This window comes from Microcebus murinus, chromosome 1 (assembly GCF_040939455.1).
Source record: "Microcebus murinus isolate Inina chromosome 1, M.murinus_Inina_mat1.0, whole genome shotgun sequence".
In the NCBI taxonomy this organism is placed as follows: domain Eukaryota; kingdom Metazoa; phylum Chordata; class Mammalia; order Primates; family Cheirogaleidae; genus Microcebus; species Microcebus murinus.
In genome coordinates, this window is record NC_134104.1 from 47,003,576 (window position 1) to 47,023,418 (window position 19,843).

General features: G+C 38.1%; 2 protein-coding genes across 9 annotated transcripts in view; one reads left to right on the plus strand and one right to left on the minus strand.

The window, feature by feature from the left end:
• Positions 1-19,843, minus strand: part of RPL24 (ribosomal protein L24) — a 371,901-nt gene that overhangs the window by 80,490 nt on the left and 271,568 nt on the right. The gene's annotated exons all lie outside the window — the stretch shown is intronic.
• Positions 1-19,843, plus strand: part of NXPE3 (neurexophilin and PC-esterase domain family member 3) — a 44,743-nt gene that overhangs the window by 22,534 nt on the left and 2,366 nt on the right. For 7 of the 8 annotated variants that reach the window (XM_012779660.3, XM_012779662.3, XM_076001251.1 and 4 more), the window contains 3 exons: positions 3,583-4,337; positions 8,542-8,615; positions 16,893-17,099. In XM_012779660.3, the coding sequence (XP_012635114.1) occupies positions 3,583-4,337; positions 8,542-8,615; positions 16,893-17,099 (1,036 nt within the window). The remainder of the gene's footprint in view (positions 1-3,582; positions 4,338-8,541; positions 8,616-16,892; positions 17,100-19,843) is intronic. The other variant, XM_012779668.3, reaches the window with a different exon arrangement.

Below are 19,843 nucleotides of genomic sequence, written 5' to 3' on the forward strand. Positions count from 1 at the left end.
TCCTGATCTCGAGCAATCCACCCGCCTTGGCCTCCCAGAGTGCTAGGATTACAGGCATGAGCCACCTCGCCCAGCCTTTAAAGTTTTTTTGATAGTGGACAATGCCCCAGTCACCCAGAGCCCCATGAGTTCAACACTGAAGGCATTGAAGTGGTCTACTTGCCCCTAGACACAACATCTCTCATTCATTCTCTAGATCAGGGGGTCATTACACATGGTACTCTATGAAAAAGACTGTCATTGTGATGAAAGCTCCAATAGAACATCATGAAAGTCAGGAAGGATTACACCATGGAAGATGCTATCATTGTTATAGAAAAAGCTGTGAAAGCTATCAAGCCTGAAACAATAAATTCCTGCTGGAAAAAATCATGTACAGATGTTGTGTATTACTTCACAGGATTTACACAGAGTCAATCAAGGAAATCCATCAAAGAGATTGTGGATGTGGCAAAAAAGATGGGGACAGGGTGAAGGGTTTCAAGATATAGGTCTTAGAGAAATTCAAGAGTTTTTTTTTTTTTGTTTGTTTGTTTTGTTTTTTGCTTTTTGTTTTTTGAGACAGTCTCACTCTGTTGCCCAGGCTAGAGTGCCGTGGCATCAGCCTAGCTCACAGCAATCTCAAACTCCTAAGCTCAAGCAATCCTCCTGCCTCAGTCTCCTGAGTAGCTGGGACTACAGGTGTGTGCCACCACACCTGGCTAATTATTTATATTTGTAGCCACGCAGCTAATTTTTTCTATTTTTAGTAGAGACGGGGTCTCACTCTTGTTCAGGCTGGTCTCAAACTCCTGACCTCAAGCAGTCCTCCCGCCCCAGCCTCCCAGAGTGCTAGGATTACAGGGGTGAGCCACCGTGCTCGCCCACAAATTCAAGAGTTAATAGACATTACACCAGAGGAATTAACAGAAGATGACTTGGTGGAGATGGGTACTTCTGAACCACTATCCGGCTATGAGGAAGAAGATGTAGAAATAGTAGTGACAGAAAACAAATTGTCATTAGATAGTTTGGCAGAAGGGTTATGATTATTTCAGAACTGCTTTTGACTTTTATAACTTGGACCCTACTATGATGGGCACTGAAACTAAAGGAAACAGTGGAAGAAAAATTGGTACCATATGGAAACATTTTAAGAGAAATGAATAAGCAAAAAAGTCAGACAGAAATTACAATGTATTTCTGTAAAGTTGTGCTGTGTATGTCTACTTCTCCTGCCTCCCCATCCCCATCCTACACCTTCCCCTCCTCTGCCACCCCTGAGGCAGCCAGACCAACTCCTGTCCTTCCTCGTCTGCCTCAGCCTACTCAACATGAAGATGATGAGGATGAATACCTTTGTGATGATCTACTTCCACTTAATGAATAGTAGATATATTTTTTCTTATTATTTTCTCTTTTTTTTGAGACAGAGTCTCGCTCTGTCACCTGGGCTAGAGTGCCGTGGCGTCATCCTAGCTCACAGCAACTTTAAACTCCTGGGCTCAAGTGATTCTCCTGTCTCAGCCTCCCTAGTAGCTGGGACTACAGGCACATGCCACAACACTTGGCTATTTTTTTCTATTTTTTTGTTACCCAGCTAATTTTTTCTATTTTTAGTAGAGACAGGCTCTCACTCTTGCTGAGGCTGGTCTCAAACTCTTGACCTCAAGCGATCCTCCCACCTCAGCCTCACGGAAAGAAAGAAATTAATTGGACAACTAATATATAGAAAAAATTAGCCGGGCATGGTGGCGCATGCCTGTAGTCCCAGCTACTCGGGAGGCTGAGGCAGTAGGATTGCTTGAGCCCAGAAGTTTGAGGTTGCTGTGAGCCAGGCTGACGCCATGGCACTCACTCTAGCCTGGGCAACAAAGTGAGACTCTGTCTCAAAAAAAAAAAAAAAAAAAAAAAGAATTCTAGGTTGATGGTTTTTTTGTTTTGTTTTATCAGCTCTTAATTTTACTCCACTTTCTTCTTGTTTGCGTGGTTTTTGAGGACAAGTCAGGTGTAATTCTTTTCTTGCTCCTCTATAAGTAAGGTGGTTTTTTTCCTTTGTCTTCTTTTAAGATTTTTTTCTTTATCTTTAATTTTCTACAGTTTGAGCATAATTGGCCTAGGTATAGTTTTGGGGGGCACTTATCCTGCTTGCTATTCCCTTAGCTTTTTGGATATGTAGTTTGGTGTCTTACTTAACTAGGGGAATTCTCAGTCATTATTGCTTCTAACATTTCTTCTGTTCCTTTTTTTCCTTCTTCTGGTATGTTCATTATGTGCAAATTACACATTTTATAGTTGTGCCACAGTTCATGGGAGTTCTGTCTTTCAGCCTTTTGTCTCTTTGCTTTTCTGTTTTGGAAATTTCTATTGGAATATCCTCAAGCTCAGAGACTCTTTCCTCAGCTGTGTCTAGGCTCCTGATGAGCCCATCAGAGGCATTTTTCATTTATCTTACAGTATGTTTCATCTCTGGCGTTTTGTTTTGATTCTTTCTGAGGATTTCCATGTCTCTGTTTTACAAGGACCATCTATTCTTGGTTGTTGTCTACTTTTTCCATTTAGAGCCATTAGCATGTTAATTACAGTTGTTTTAAACTCACAGTCTCATAATTCTAACATTCCTGCCATATGTGAGTCTGGTTCTGATGCTTGCTCTGTGTCTTCAAACTGTGGTTTTTACTTTTTAGTATGTATTGTGATTTTTTTGTTGAAAGCTAGACCTGCTTTGTACTGGGTGAAAGGAACTCAGGTAAAGATATACTTTTAGTGGTGTGGTAGCAATATGTGGGGGAGGGGAAGCATTCTATCATCCTATCATTAGGTCTCAGTCTTTAGTGAGCCTGCGCTCCTTGGATGTGAACTTCACCAGTGCTTTTTAGTTTTTCTTCCTTGTGGACCAGATAGCTAGAGTGGGCTTCTCTCAGGTTCATTAGGCTCTGATAAAACCCCGATTTTACCAGCTAGGTTCTGGTAAAATAGTTTCTCTTGAGGACAGGTTTTGTTAAGAACACAATGCTCTGGTGTATTTCAAAATGGTTCTTTTTCCCTTTCTCTTGTCAGAAGGCCAATGGGATTTTTCTTTGATATTGACTGTGAGAACCTGACAGAACTTATGGAGGTTAAACTCAATAAAAGTGTGGGGACCTCTCTGTGAATTTATTTCTCTCTCTCTCTCTTTTTTTTTTTTTTTTTTTTTTTGAGACAGGGTCTTACTCTGTTGCCCAGGCTAGAGTACAGGGGCACAGTCATAGCTCACTGCAGCCTCCAACTCCTGGACTCACAAGATCCTCTCACCACAGCATCCCAAGTAGCTGGGACTCCAGGTGCATGACTGGCTAATTTTTAAATTTTTTGTAGAGATGGGATCTTGCTTTATTGCCCAGGCTGATCTCAAACTGGCCTCAGGCGATCCTTCTGCCTCAACTTCCTAAGTGCTACAACCATGCTTTGCCCTTATTTCTCATTTTGATTTTATTGTGTTTTTGAAACAATGTCATTCCAATTGATTTTGTACAGATTTAAACTGAAGGAGAGATTTGTTTGGCTGAATATACAAATATTTATTATAGTGGTAGTTTCTGTTGTTTGTGTCTTTCTCTTCAGTACTTGGACCATGAGACTGTTTCAGCCACATTCATCGACAGCAGTGGGCAGTTTGTTTCCTCCCAAGTGACAGGAATTAGCCGGAATCCCTACTGTGGCTATGAGCACCAGACCCTGTCCAACCGGGAGCGCGTGGAAGAGGACTCATTGCTGGCTGCCTTGCAGTGGCAGGTTCCTGATGTGGGCCCAGTCCCCTTTGTGAAGAGCACTGACCCTTCCTCCAGCTACTTTGTCATCTTAAACTCGGCAGCCTTCTTCAATGTGGGAAGCCAGCTGGAGGTGCTGGTTCACGTGCAGGACTTTCAGAGGAAGCCCAAGAAGTATGGTGGAGACTACCTGCAGGCCAGAATTCACTCCCCCAAGTTGCAAGCAGGGGCTGTGGGCAGAGTGGTAGACTATCAGAATGGGTTTTACAAGGTTTTTTTTACTTTGCTCTGGCCGGGCAAAGTTAAAGTGTCTGTAACTCTGGTCCACCCCAGTGAAGGGATTCGAGTTCTTCAGTACTTACAGGAAGAGAAACCAGACAGGGTCTATTTCAAGAGTCTCTTCCGTTCAGGAAGAATTTCTGAAACTACTGAGTGCAACGTGTGTCTTCCTGGGAGTCTGCCCTTGTGTAACTTTACAGATCTCTACACTGGAGAGCCCTGGTTCTGTTTCAAACCAAAGAAGCTCCCTTGCAGCAGCAGAATTAATCATTTCAAAGGTGGATACCTGAAGGGTCTCCTGACTGCTTCAGAGAGCGCTTTCTTCCAGAGGTACGTGCTGCTTTTTCTAGGAGGTAATTTCCTTTTCCACTGTCCTTGTCCCATTTAGGAGACTTTCTGGTTTGGGGTATATGTTCTTATATCTCTCTGAACTTGATCCGATTCAGGAGAAGTGGTGAATAAGAAAATAAACACAGATTTGTGTTTTTGACCAGTGTTTTAAAAGTGAAGCTTAGTGCTTAAGTTCAAGTTAAAGACCTTTCATTCTTGAATTTTTGTTCTTTACCCTGTGTTTTTCTTCAGAACTACATAGCATATTTACATAGTAATTGTATAAGCAAAATCACTTAGTCACAAAACAGATAAATAATCCAAGGGCAGGGCTACTAGGGGTCTAGTAGTAGGGCTGGTGTTTTAGCTTCATGTCTAATAAACTAAACAATTTTAGTTTTTAATTTTAGTTTTGATATAATATTAGTTTTAAAAGTCATCCTTTGTTCCTTCTCCATTCCCACTCTTTCACTTGATCAGCCTTAAAAAAATTAAATATAAAATATAAAATAAAAATCATATAAACATTTATTGATAGGAAAAAAGACTATGGATATGACAACCTTGCTGGCTTGAATTAATAATAAGCATGGGAAGCCAGGACTACCACAACAAACTGTACTTTTTTTTTTTTTTGAGACAGAGTCTCACTGTGTTGCCTGGGCTAGAGTGCCGTGGCGTCAGCCTAGCTCACAGCAACTCTCAAATTCCTGGGCTCAAGCAATCCTTCTGTCTCAGCCTCCTGAGTAGCTAGGATTACAGGCATGAGCCACCATGCCCGGCTAATTTTTTCTATATATATTTTTAGTTGGCCAATTAATTTCTTTCTATTTTTAGTATGGGGTCTCATTCTTGCTCAGGCTGATTTCGAACTCCTGACCTTGAGCAATCTGCCTGCCTCGGCCTCCCAGAGTGCTAGGATTATAGGCGTGAGCCACCGTGCCTGGCCACAAACTGTATTTTTTAAGTTAACAAATTTTGAAATTATTACAGTATTGTGCTCAAATTTCTATGTCTAAAATGTATCATAAAACATTTTCAGCATAACAATAAATATATGGAATAATGTGCAGAAAAGAATGTATGCAATCTGTATGAATTAGAATTTGTTTTTTGTTCAACATTCCATACCATTCTGAAATAAAATAACATTCCTAAAAAATAAAATGTTATAAAAGCTACATGGTCAAAAGGTACAGTTATTCAAAAGAATGTATACATGCTTTTTACTTTCTGTTTTTCTTTTTTGTTTTGTATTTATTTTTTTTACTAACCACTATACTAATGAGGAGTTTTTTATTTTTTAATTAAATATATACTTTTTAAACTTTCCCTGGTAGAGAGGCATTTTTGTTGAGTACATCTGGGCACCCTAAAAAATTTCATATTTTATTTCCAGTCATTACTTGCTTGGGAAAAAGTTGCTACCATAAAGTTTGCTGTGTATAGGAGCTCCTAAAATAAAACCTTTGATTTTCCACTTCTGAAGTCAGCTTCTGGTCATTTATCAGTTAAGTACTACACACGGTGGACTCTTGCCATGCCTCTGGATGGCCAGCAGAGGGAGCACTATTCAACATAGTATTATGTTGAATGTATATGTTTATTGTACTGAGACTAATAATTTTGTATGGCTCAATACAAAACTAAAACTAAACTAAACTAAAAGGCCTCTATAAAAAAAACCAAAACAAAAGTTTTAGTTTTAATCCTGGATTCATATTTCAGATATGCTGTTTATCAATGACTGTGAGTAGATTATGGATTATTTTATCTCTATGCCCTTTTTTGTCTATGTGTGAAGATGTACTTCATATTAGAGTTGTATTGTCAGTCTACTTAGTGGCCGTGCAAAGAAGAAGAAGCATTTTTTATAATTTACTCAAATTCCTTGTGGAATATAGTGGCAGAAAGGTTAGAGAACTAAATTATTATAAAACTTAAAAATATTCCTGACTATAAATTCTACCATTAGAAATAGAAAACACCTGTGAATCCACAAGGATAAAATAATGTGTTTGTCCCTGCCTATACCTGATGGCTACCTGATGGCACGTTGTAGTAGAGTCATTACAAAATTCTACTTACATGGAAGTTTGCTGGGAAAACAGTGTTTGATGTGGTGTAAGTTTTTGGAAACCAAATATTTGACAGAGTCTTGTTAATTGATTTTCATTTTCCTATCCCTCTACTCTGTTAAAGTTCTGGAGTATTAACTAGGCTGTCTGAAAAGAAAACGAGAAAGATTGAAATGGATCTTTTGAGGGATCTTTGGGTATGTTTTGAGCTCATGGCCCAAATATGTTGAGCTGATAACCATTTTTACTGTTCTTCCTTGGTGGCTTATAATAACCTTGCTTAGATCAGAAAGAATTAAGAAGCTTAGCCTTGGTATTCAGTCTCCTAAATGACAGTTGGACAACTAAGGTAATGTCATTTTTCTTCTTCACCTGTAAGGAAAAAAAAGTGTTGGAAAGGACAATAGTACTTTGCTTAAAAGATTCTATTAATATAAGGGAAGGCCTTTTGAAAGAATGAGCTTATCACCTGAAAAGTTTCCTTTTATTTTAGCATGATTTATACATTTTCTTTCTAAATTTGTTTAAAATATCTTCAAGTCTTTGGAAACATTGTACAAATAATAATAATGAATACCCATATACCTTTAACCTAGATTTATCATTGTTAATGTTTTACCACATTTTACTTTATATTTCTGTCAGTGTGTGTGTTTATGTATCTGTGTATAATCTTTTTCTCCAGACCATTTGAGACTAAATTGCAGACATTATGGCACTGCACTTCATAAGTATGTTTTTCAGGAAAATTTATATTTTTGCAAGAAAATCATTATATATAATATATAATTATTATAATTATAGTGAAATAAATTATATTTCTTCTTTTCCTTACCATAAAACTCTAAGCTAATGAAAGTAGTTTATATATGCTTTCTTAAAAGTACCTTATAGAAGGAGCAGGATCGAGATTAAAAAAAAAAGTCACTTATTTAAGCTATGAAATTCTACTATTGTCTAATGTAGCCAGGCCTGTGTACTCTCTTCATTACCTGTTTTTCATCTATGTCCCCCATTAGAATGTCAGCTCCATGAAGGAGGAGATGCTGGGTCTTTTGTTTACTTTTATAGACTTGACATCTAGGACAGTGCTTGGCTTGAGAAGCTTAAGAATTATTCCTTGAATGAACAAATCTTTTCTGAAATTGGTGAGATAATAAAAAATTGTGATGCATGTTCCTATACTAAGACTTTAGAAAGTTAACTTTTTTTTGTTTGTTTGTTTTTGGTTTAAGTGTAAAAGGCCTAATTATTGTGACCCAGTTTTCTTGAATAGGTAGACTGGGTTTTCAGTACTCTTCTCCCGGCCTCCACCCCACTCCCCGGGTTTTCATGCAGCCCTCCAAAAGTAATTACTGAGCATGGACTCTAGACCAGGCCTGTGCTAAGTCTGAAAGTACAAAGGTGAATGAGATACCATCCGTCTCTTCAAGTAGTATGTGCTTTAGTAAGGGGAACAGATGCTAAAGAGTCATAGTAACAACAGACAAAGTTACCTGAACTGCAAGGTTACATATCTGGGGGTCCCCATTGAGACTCATCTCAGATGTGGGCAAGGCCTGAGGAATCTGACACATGCAGCCTGAAAACTAGGTGGGGACAAAGTAGGCATTCTTGTCAGCATGAGCCATTCTCTAAAACCAAGGAAGTAAGTCATTCATATCAGAGTTGGTCATTTTGGAGTTTGCGCTCCTTAGTAGTAACTTACCTTACAGAAGGAGCAGGATAGAGATTAAAAAAAAAAGAGTCATTTATTTAAGCTATGAAATTCTACTATTGTCTAATGTAGCCACTCCTGTATACTCTCTTCATTACTTGTTTTCATCTATGTCCCCCATTAGAATGTCAGCTCCATGAAGGAGGAGTTACTATACTACTAAGTAGTATAGTACAGTGAAAATTAGCAATCAGTTTAATTGCTCTTTAGTTAAATATATATATATAAACATACTTATTACAAGAGACCTAGTTAATTATTAATTGTGTTGGTTTACATTTATAAGTATATTTCATTATCATAAGGCTCTGTGAAATTATAATCATTTTTTCACTTGCAAATATATATATATATATCTGAAAATAAATGTTCCTTAACCTAAGCTTGTGCTTTTTTATTCCTCTTAAAGTGGTGTCAATATCAAAATGCCAATAAACTCCAATGGACCTGATTGGGTAACTGTGATTCCCAGGAGAATAAAAGGTAAAAAAGGAATGAGCTTGATGACTTGTTTTTCTTACTAATTGGGTGGAGGCTCTGTCATTTCACTGATGTTGCAAAAAATTTTTTTCCTTTAATATACCATAGTTACTTCTGGGCACAATTAAAAATATTTAAAGAACTGTTTGATTAAAAAAAACCAGTTAGACCTTTTATGTTCATAATTCTGGGTTTTGCTATTTATGCTCATATAAAAGTTGTCTTCTGCCAGGCCTCCTCTATTTGGCTCAGCAAGGGTCTTTAGAGGCCTGCTGTTCAATATGATGGCTACTAACCACATGTGGCTATTTAAATTAAATTAATTAAAATTAAATAAAAATGCAGTTCTTCACATATGCCCAATAGTGGCTACCATGTTGGACAGCATTTTATATAGAATGTATCCGTCATCACAAAAAATTCTTTTGGATATTGCTGCTCTACAGATAATCAAGAATTATAGGTAAAATTATCATGGGCAATTTTAAAATAAGAAACATTGGATTGGTGAATAGTGGCTTTTCTCAAAGTGTGGTCTGGGGACTAGCAGCATCAGCATTACCAGGGGACTTGCTAGAATTGTAGTTTCTCAGGTCCTACCTCAGACCACTGAATCAGAAACTGGCTGGTACGGCCCAGCAGTCTATATTTTAACAAGCTTTCCAGGTGATTCATTGGTGTAGGATATTATTAATAGTAAAAGAATGAAATTCAAAGGAGTAGATGTACCTGTTATGTTTTTGCAGAAATAATTAGCTGTAGTAATTTTTAGAAAGAAAAGATGAACATTATTTATAAAACTTATGCATATGGTGGGCAAGGTCCTTTTGAAAGGATATTAATCAGTACTATCCCACTTGCTGGGTGTGGTGGTTTGAGCCTGTAATACCACCTACTCAGGAGGCTGAGGTGGGACAATCACTTGAGTTTGAGACCAGCCTGGGCAACATAGTGAGACCCCATCTCTAAATTAAAATAATAATAATAAAAGAATTAGCCAGGCATGGTGGCATACTTCTGTAGTCCCAGCTACTTGGGAGGCTAAGGTGAGAGGATTGCTTGAGCCCAGGAATTTGAGGCTTCAGTGAGCTATGATCACACTGCTGCACTCCAGCCTGAGTGATAGAGCAAGTCCCTGTGTCTTAAAAAAACAAAACACAAAAACCCCCAAAACAGAATCCCACACTGCAGATGTTGCAAACCTTTTTGCTACCGGGGCTAGGTGTATAAAATATGTGGCTCAATTAGAGTGGATATTAGCCACATGCATGCCTTGTGTCAGTGGTGGGGAAGGAACTGAAGGGCAAAGACTGTCTTACTGGGAGCCTCTCCCCATTTCCTGCTGCTTTGTTACCATGCAGAAACAAACCCTATGTGGCTAGATCTGTAGATTTTTTTTTTCATGAAAAGCCAGAATTTTTAAATTTTTAAATGTGCTATCTCCAGATTTTAAAACATTGGCATTCAGTTGAAAATTTAAAAAATATTGCATGGCTTAAATAAAGTTTGTCTGGCCCTGATGTAGCAAGGGCGCTGCCAGTCGATGCCTCTGTTCTCTCCTGTCATATGCCACAAGAATTCTCAGTCTTTTCCTAATGAAGAGCTATATTTGATTTACTTGAACCAGATGAATTACTAATTTTAGAAGATACATATGTGAAATATCATCCATGAAAATATTTATCTTTTGTCTGTCTAGGCCTCAACCCCCCACAGCCTAGATGTCAGTAGACATGGTGTCCCTCAGTAATACTGCACTCTTCACACTCTCCCATGTCTGACGTCCTCAGGAGGCCTTGCCCCACTATTGTATCTGCCCTACTTTCCCACAGCTCTGACTGGCTTGCCCACCTTCTCATGTCCCTGAGTATCTCATAGAATGGTCAGTGCTTTACCTGTACTTGACAGGTCTGGGAAATCAGCCAGGAAGTGGCTGTAGGTTTGTGATGTACTATTCTGGTTAGAGAAAAGACAGATTCAGTAACTAGTGAGGTTTTTGATGGATTTTTAGAAGAAGAAAATAACTACAAATAAGTTAGCCTGGCTAACTGATAGCAGAATAGCTTGGCTTTGAGTGAGAAAACCATCTAGTAGCTGGTACATAATTGGAAAGAAAAGAAAAAGGCAATTGCTTTATAGACTATAAGGACTCCAGTTTAGCAGAACTTCATTGAAGTTTACTCTAATGACCAGCAGAGGGCATTCAAAGACCCTTAGAAGGGCTCATATTTTTCACTTTCCTTCCTCTTTCATTCTATTCAAACGTTGTATTTGTGCTTAAACGTTCACCCACTGATTTTAGCATTCATCAATGTTCATCAGATCTTACCTGTACTAATGATTTCTCTTGTGTTTTAATGGTTATTTTCTGTATCTCTCATTCCTTTGAAACTTACTAGTTGGAATTCTTCTGTAAAGAAAGAATTGTCCCTTTTCCCCATTTAATTATCGATATTAGTATGGGCTCATGATTATTTCATTCTTTGGGTTATAATTCAATTCAATTCTGTCATGGTTTATTTTATTTTATTTTTGCACAAATTGTTCCAGTTTTGGCATTTGGGAACTTTTTTAGTTTGGTTTCTGTGCCCTTTTAATGTACTCTCATCCTTTTTAATTTTTATTTGTTGAAGCACCTTATTATTTTCTAGCACCATGAGATATTTGAGGCTCATCTTTTGTTTTCTTTGCCCTAGTCTTAGAAGAGTTCATAAATCTTTCTACTTTTATAATTTCATTTATGAATCCTATATTTTGAAGTTTCTTCCCAATGAAATTTTATTTATGTATTAGCTATTTAATTTTCTTACAAGGTAAAATTATTCTAAGATGCATATTTAGAGTCTGGTGGATTGCTTGAGATTGCTAGTGCTACTGCCATTTGTGGTGTAATTTTAGTCAAAAGCAAAGAAAAACAGTTTTTAATTAGAGTAGACTACCTTAACAAGGGCAAGTGTCTGGTTCCCAACAGGCTTTCACAGTGCCAGAATTGCTGCTGAGCTTTCATTAGCATCTGTACTGTTGTTCCTGACTATCACAGCTGAGTGGCTCAGGGACCTTTACAGATTCTAACCTCATCAACAGCTTGAATTAATATTTTTGAGGGGAGCTTCCTAAGAATTTGAGATAAGAATAGACAATAGCAATAGTATAGATACTATCTTTATAGCCCTTTATTTATTTATTTATTTTGGTGAGAAATGAGGTCTCACTCTTTCACCTAGGCTAGAGTGCAGTGGTGTGATCATAGCTCACTACAACCTTTAACTCCTAGACTTAAGCAATCCTTCTGCCTCAGCCTCCCAAGTATCTAGGACTACAGGTGCATGCCACTATGTTACCACACCAGCTAATTTTTTTTTTTTTTTATTGTAGAGACAGGGTCTCGCTATTGGTTAGGCTGGTCTCAAGAGATCCTCCCACCTCGCCCTCCCAAAGTGCTATGACTACAGGTGTAAGCGACATGCCCATCTCCTTTACTCTTTTTAAAAAATTTGTTGAAGTATATCTTATATACAGTAGACAACACAGATCATAATTATGTAGTACAATGAAGTTTTGCATTCATGTGTATCTTTGTAACTATGGTAGGCTTAATACTAAGATGACTTCCAGTGACATGTGCCCTTACATAATCCCCTCCCCTCGAATATGGGAGAGGCTTATAAATATGATGGTATATCACTCCCATGATTTGATTATGCTCTATGACAAAGCTGACTTTATCCTAGGTAGACCTGACCTTATCACATAAGCCCTTAACAAGCTCTTCCTAAAGAAAGAGATTCAAAATGTGAGAAGGATTCCATGTGAGGGAGATTCTTCACTGCTGGCTTTAAAGATGGAAGGGACCACAATGGCAAGGAATATAGGCAGCTTCCAAATCTAGGAGCTGAAGGGCATCCCCCATCTGACAACTAGCAAGGAATCAATCGGGAAACTCAGTCTTACAACCACAAGGATCTGAATTCCGCCAGCAACTTGCATGAACCTTCTGAAGACTCTTCTCCAGAGAATAGAGCCCTGCTGACACCTTGATTGCAATCTGAGACCTGTGGCTACACTCTGCCTTGGACTCCTGACCTACAGAACTGTGGGATAATGCATGTCTCTTGTTTTTAAGCCACTAAGTTTGTGGTGACATGTTACACAGCAATATAAAACTAGTTAGAATAACTACCATCTAGATCAGAACATAGAACATTTAGAACATATGTTTCCATGACTCCAGCATAGCTCTTTACTATTTAAAAAAGTGCTTTCACACTACTTCAGTACTGAATTTTGACAACTTTTCAAAATAACCAGTAGTAGTTTATCCATTTTATAGATGATAAAACAGAGCTCAAGAAACTCATTTATTCAGTCATCATTTTGATACCTGCTCTGTTAGGCTAGACTCTAAGGGTAGAGGTGGGGAGTGAGGTGAGAAGTGACTTCTGAGGTCTCATAGTTGGAGATGTGGAGTCAGATTTAAACTGGGTCCTGTGACTCCTAGTCTAGCATTTTTTCCTACTACCCTTAACCAAGCTTAGGAGGTATGTCTAACAGTATCTGGATGTTTTCGTTTGTCTCCAGTAGAGAAATTTATGAACCCTCTAGTATCCAAATGCATTCAAGTGATGAAGTGAATGATAAATAGTGAATGAAAACTAAAATAGTCAATTTATGGATGAGAAGTCTGATGTTGATTTCTAGAAAATGGCAGAGAAATGTTTTCACAACAAATGGGACAAAGCTGTTTTAAAAACAGCTGCTTTCCAATTATTGGAAAAAATACTTTGATATAGAATACATTTTATTTAAATGTTAAATTAGGAAATCAAAGGGCTCATATCCTCCATATAAAAACGAACTAACTGATATAATTTGGGGGAAGGAAGCCCTTTCCCACAACTACATCAATAATGAAATATATTTGTCTTTATAAACAGTACCACCTCTAACCACTACCTGTCTGCTAAAATTCTTTGAGGAATTTTAGCAAGTCATTCTGTGAGTTGCTTTCTTCACCTTTGAAAGATATTTGGGCTAGTAGTTCTCTGAGATCCCTGTCAACATTCTGTGAATCTGCAGGTATTTCCACCTATACAGCATTTTTAACTTTTTCCTGCAAAATGCTGAGCTTTTAGGGGACTGAAATATGAGGAAAAAGCAATCAAATTTTCAAGGTCTTATAGGAGAATTCAAGGAGTAAACTCAAACCCAAGCCACTATAATTACTGGATAGCCAGACCATTCTCATATTTTCAGCACTTGACAGGGTGTGCCTAAACAGCTCAACACACACTGTCCTCATTCCTTATCCTGTGGAGATAGTATCCAGGCTTCCTATATGCATGGCATTCTCTGGTGCAGGGAATTGTTTGATCCCATTTCTTCTCTGTCGTGTCTTTTTTTTCCCTCATAAATTATGTACTCCATTTTGTCCTGCTTTTTACTGTTCTTAATTCTACAGATGATTTCATAGCATAAAATTAAGGGACATCTATGCTGCACTTGTGCATACACTCCCCTCCCACCCTTAATTCACATTGTATCCCTCTCATCCAGCACTTTCTAGATAGGTTAGGGAAATTTATCTCTCTGCTTTTTTTTTCTCTCATTTTGTCCCATTTGTGGTGCAAATAGCCCTCATTATGGCTAATGGATGACATGGATGACACCCTTTGGAGGAAAATGTAAGCCATGGGCTTTAACGAGAAGCCAAGACATCTTAGAAAAGCAGGGGCATTACTTGAAAATAATAAAAAAAAATTCCCTTCTGATTTTGCACAAAGACCTTCATATCTGCCTTTACAGCCATAAAATTAAGTAATAATTGATTTTTATTTTTATGTTTTAATTATTTTTATTCCACATGAATAGTACATTAGGAGTTATAGATGTAAGAGACTTTCATATCTCAGTTATCTTTTGTGAAAATGCTTTCTGAGTTCTCAGAAACACTTAACCACAGATACTTAAAACTCCATTACCATAGTTAGGAAATGTTTTTGTCCCAGTTTACCATAAGGGGGCAGTGTAGGTACATGTATTTCACTTAAAAAAATACAGTTCTGTTATGTAGCGTGCAGCATGTTTAAAGAATTAATGTCAGGTTCAGTAATTGATTTGCTTTGCTTGACTTAGCTCTGGTTGTGAATATAATTAAAATTTGAATGGAAATGGTAACTGTTTCTTGTGCGATACATACTTTTCTTTTTTTTGTTTGGTTTTTTTTTTTTTTTTTTTTGAGACAGAGTCTCACTTTGTTGCCCAGGCTAGAGTGAGTGCCATGGCATCAGCCTAGCTCACAGCAACCTCAGTCTCCTGGGCTCAAGTGATCCTACTGCCTCAGCCTCCCAAGTAGCTGGGACTATAGGCATGCACCACCATGCCTGGCTAATTTTTTTGTATATATACTTTTAGTTGGTTAATTAATTTCTTTCTATTTATAGTAGAGACGGGGTCTCGCTCAGGCTGGTTTTGAATTCCTGACCTTGAGCAATCTGCCCGCCTCAGCCTCCCAGAGTGCTAGGATTACAGGCGTGAGCCACCACGTCTGGCCCATACTTTTCTTTATAACATGTATTTGACACAGAATAGCCAAGTCTACCAAATTAACAGTGGTAAAAATTGTAACTTCAAAATCACTTTAAATTCTCATTCTACTAAATGTTTTCTGTGGGCCCCAGGTGTTGTCTCTGGAGCTCACTAGCTGTGCAGCCTTGACATACTGATATAATGAGGGAGCTTTGAACAAGATGTAGTACCAAGTAACTACTTTGATAACATGTTGAGAAATTTTTGAATAAGCCAAATATTTGCCCTACCCCCAATTTTTCTTTGATAATCACATTTTCCAAATAAAGCTTTAATAACACTGTTTTCTTTTCCATTTGGGCCCTGCATCTGCAAAGAATGAGCAGATACCTAAGAAAAAAGATTAGATGTGTACTGTCAAATAAGATACCTTTAAAAGGAATAAAACTAAAATAACTTTGTGTAACACAGATAATATCAAGAAGGTAAATAAGCTGAAAATGGTCACAAATAAGGGACTCAAATTTCTGAGTTGTATAAGCACTTAGATTTCAAATTGTGGTTTTATAGGTGACTATAGGATGACTGGATTATGGTCAAGGTTGAACTTTGGGGTAGGCAGGAAGTGATATAAACTGGTGGTTTCTTGAAGATTACAGATTTGAATAATTGTTAGAAATGAATAAATTTGTTCCTTCAAAAAAAAAGAAATGGCTGACATCTATTAATATAAACATCTACTTTTGAGAAACAGTCTAATACAGTGCTTAAGAGCATGGGCTTCAGCGCTCACCTGCTTGGGTCAGGTCCTGGCTTTGCTACTGACTAGCGTAGCTCTGGGACTTTAGTCAAGTTGCTTAACTGAAAGGCAGGGATAGTAATAGGACCTTTTAATAGTTACTGTGAGCATCATATGAGATAATACATGTAATTGGTCAGGATAGTGTCTGGTACAGAGTAAACTTGCAAGAAATATTAACCATCACTATCTGTTTTAAAGCCTGTAAAGTGTGTTGTTTCCACAGCGGCATTTTCTGTGGGAGGTGTTAGGGCAGGAAGATGTTGACACTCCCTCTGAAAAGTGTCCTGGTACTTGCGTTATCATGTGTAGCTAAGCTATAAGCATGAGTACACACTGCTGATGTATTTTTAGTATTGCTGATTATGCATAGAGACTTTCTGAAGCTTTTGTATTGTGGAGAATAGTCCTTTAGACTGTATGCCATTAGTTTGTTCTCTGTATCAAGTGGTGGGTTTTGGAATTAAAATTTGAATATAAGACCTATTGATTAAAACTTTTCTTTTAATGGGCTGAGAAGTAGTGGATTACTATTAGTATACATATGTAAAATATGAACTTAAGTTGCTACTTGCCTCAGAGGCATTTGGAGGAGAAGCTGTTCTATTCTGGGATAATGCTGGACAAATGCTTATAAATCCACACATTTCCTTGGTTTTTGTTTTCCTTTATATTTGACTTTGGTGAAAACACGCATAATCAGAGGGAATGCTCAAAGTCCCCTTTTTATCTTCTGTCCATCAACACCCATTCAGATCTTCCCATTTTTGTGCAAAGGGGAACCTTTCTGTATCAGGGGAAAGTCTGGGATTTCTTTGAGATATGACAGCAGGAAATTTGCTCATACACCAGCAGGCTGGCAAGTATGTGGGCATAATTATGTTTCTTGGGACATTTTTCATTGATTGTTGGAGGAGAATTTCAGAATATCTTATTTTTTTCCTTTTTCTTTACAGAAACTAATAACCTAGAACTATTTCAAGACTCAGGCACTTTTCCTTCTGGGTATTATTATAAAGACCAGTGGAGGCCCAGAAAATTTAAGATGCGTCAGTTTAATGACCCTGACAACATTACAGAATGCTTACAAAGAAAAGTGGTGCATTTATTTGGTGATTCAACAATTAGGCAATGGTTCGAATACCTTACTACATTTGTTCCAGGTTGGTACATTGCTTTTTGTTTCATAACTCTTTCTCCCATCAGCTTTCAAATGAGCAGACTCACTCACGTGCCTGAAGAAAAGCATCAGGAGAGGAAGCAGTTATTTCTTAATAGGACTAAAGAGGTATCCTAACCCTGGAGAGATGTGTGACAGTTTCTGATTAGTGGTGGGGTCGTGTTGTTCTAGTGGAAGCACTGGGTTTTCACTGAGGTTCATGCCACTGATTAGCTGTGTGACCTTGGGCAAGTCATTTACTTCTCAGGGCTTCATTTCTCCATGTATGAGATGAGACAGCTGGACCATGCCACTTCACAGGTGTGTTTCACTTTCCTCCAAGTTTATAGTAGATTTAACTGGAAGGAAGTTGCCAAACTTACTGTGGTCCATTTTAATGCACCCTGAAGCAAAGCCATCCCTGTGTCATCCAGGGCCTACCTTTGGTGTGACTCTGGGATGGAGCTGGTGCCTACTGAGGGAGTGTGGGAGAGTCCCGGTATTCTCAGCTTCTTGACTTCTCTGCTTGGTTCTGGGGCTGCTCTCCAGACTCAGAGCAAAACCCAAAGAGCTCACCCTTTTTCACAGTGGGCATTCTCCTCTTTCTGGAAGGGATGTGGATGGGGTGAGGAGGGATGGATATCAGGGAGCAGAAATAAAGGCTCTGCTGAAAATTTAGAGAACTGATTAAATAAGTTTGTGGGAACTATTTTTTTTTTTTTTTTTTTTTGAGACAGAGTCTTGCTTTGTTGCCCAGGCTAGAGTGAATACCATGGCATCAGCCTAGCTCACAGCAACCTCAAATTCCTGGGCTCAAGCGATCCTTCTGCCTCAGCCTCCCGAGTAGCTGGGACTATAGGCATGCGCCACCATGCCCAGCTAATTTTTTCTATATATATTAGTTGGCCAATTAATTTCTTTCTATTTATAGTAGAGATGGGGTCTCGCTCTTGCTTAGGCTGGTTTGGAACTCCTGACCTCCAGCGATCTGCCCATCTGGGCCTCCCAGAGTGCTAGGATTACAGGCGTGAGCCACCACTCCCGGCCTCTGGGAACTATTTTTAATGGCTATGTATGGGCAGGGATTTTCATAAAATAAAGCTCCATGGCTTGTTGTGAGTTGTTTGCTATATTTTTTTAAATTAGCTTTTACTTATTATATCAACTTAGTTTTAAGTTTAATTTTTAGAAGAAAAGGAGGAAGTAGATACTACTCCACAAAGTGGAAAGTCCATTCCAGTTTTTTTTTTTTTTTTTTTTTTTTTTTGAGACAGAGTCTCACTTTCTTGCCTGGGCTAGAGTGCCAAGGCATCAGCCTAGCTCACAGCAACCTCAAACTCCTGGGCTTAAGTGATCCTCCTGCCTCAGCCTCCCGAGTAGCTGGGACTACAGGCACACGCCACCGTGCCCGGCTAATTTTTTCTATTTTTAGCTGTTTGGCTAATTCCTTTGTATTTATAGTAGAGATGGGGTCTCCCTCTTGCTCAGGCTGGTCTCGAACTCCTGAGCTCAAGCAATCCTCCTGCCTCGGCCTCCCAGAGTGCTAGGATTACAGGCGTGAGCCACCATGCCCGGCCCCAATCCAGTTTTTGTTTTGCTTGTTTTTCTGAAGCACACATTGCAATAATTCTAGTTGATAAAGCATAAATTAAAAATCAGGAGAAGGGAAATAATTTGTATGGCACGATACTGGGCGCAATTTGATGCTGATCAGATGTCTGTAGTTGCTTGCTTCTTAAGTTCTACTGACATAGCATGGTATTTCCTTTGATAACAGTGATCACATTGACCATTTTGATTACTTTCCACCATACCCTTTACAGACAGATTTTCGCCTGATAAAAATAAAGCCTTGTGTTAGTGCTTAATCTTAATCAAAAGAAAGTGGTGGCTTGAGCTTTTATTCAGTTTACATGGAGCCAGATGCTAAGTAGTAATAAATTACATAGGGAAATCTAGGAGAGAAACTTTAAGGAGAAAAAATTAAAACCTACTTTAACCCTTAAGAGGACTATAGGACAATTATAGTCTGATATTACATCTTCAAAATTGACCATAAACTCACTGAGAGCAAAGACTGTGACTTATCCATCTGGGTACTGTTGGCTTTGTGGTACTTATAGTAGTGGGCCCTGAATAGGTGCTTAGGAAATACTGAATTGTGTTGCCCAGCATTTCTTTAGTCCATTCTCTGTAAGGAACTTACAGGAATATTCAGGGATATGAGATAGATCCTCTTTCTTCATGGGAGCATGTATTAAGTGATGAATTATACACCACTTTTAGGAGTAACAAGGAGTCCCACTGATTTCTAGGACCTTCAGAATGTCTCCAAAGAACTGGACCTTGAAACAAAATTTAGATAAAGGGAGAAGGAGAGAAGTGAATTTTAACTTGTGTTGCTGTCTTTGTTATTTTCATGATATAGAAGTTCTCATATAGGACATTAACATGATTTTCCATCTGAAGGATAAAAGTGAAAGTTAAAAGAAACAGGGTTATTTCTTTCTTTTGCTTATTGCAAAAAGAAGTATTTGGGTTTGTTTTGTTTTTTTTCAGAATCACAATTTAAGTTGCTTTATTTTTATTCTATTTATAAAAATTATTTTTAGTTGACAAATAATTATGTACATTTATGGGACACAATGTGATATTTTGATATATATGTACATTGTGGAATGATTATATCAAGCTAATTAACATATTCAGCACCTCACATATTTATTTTTTTATAGTGAGAATATTTAA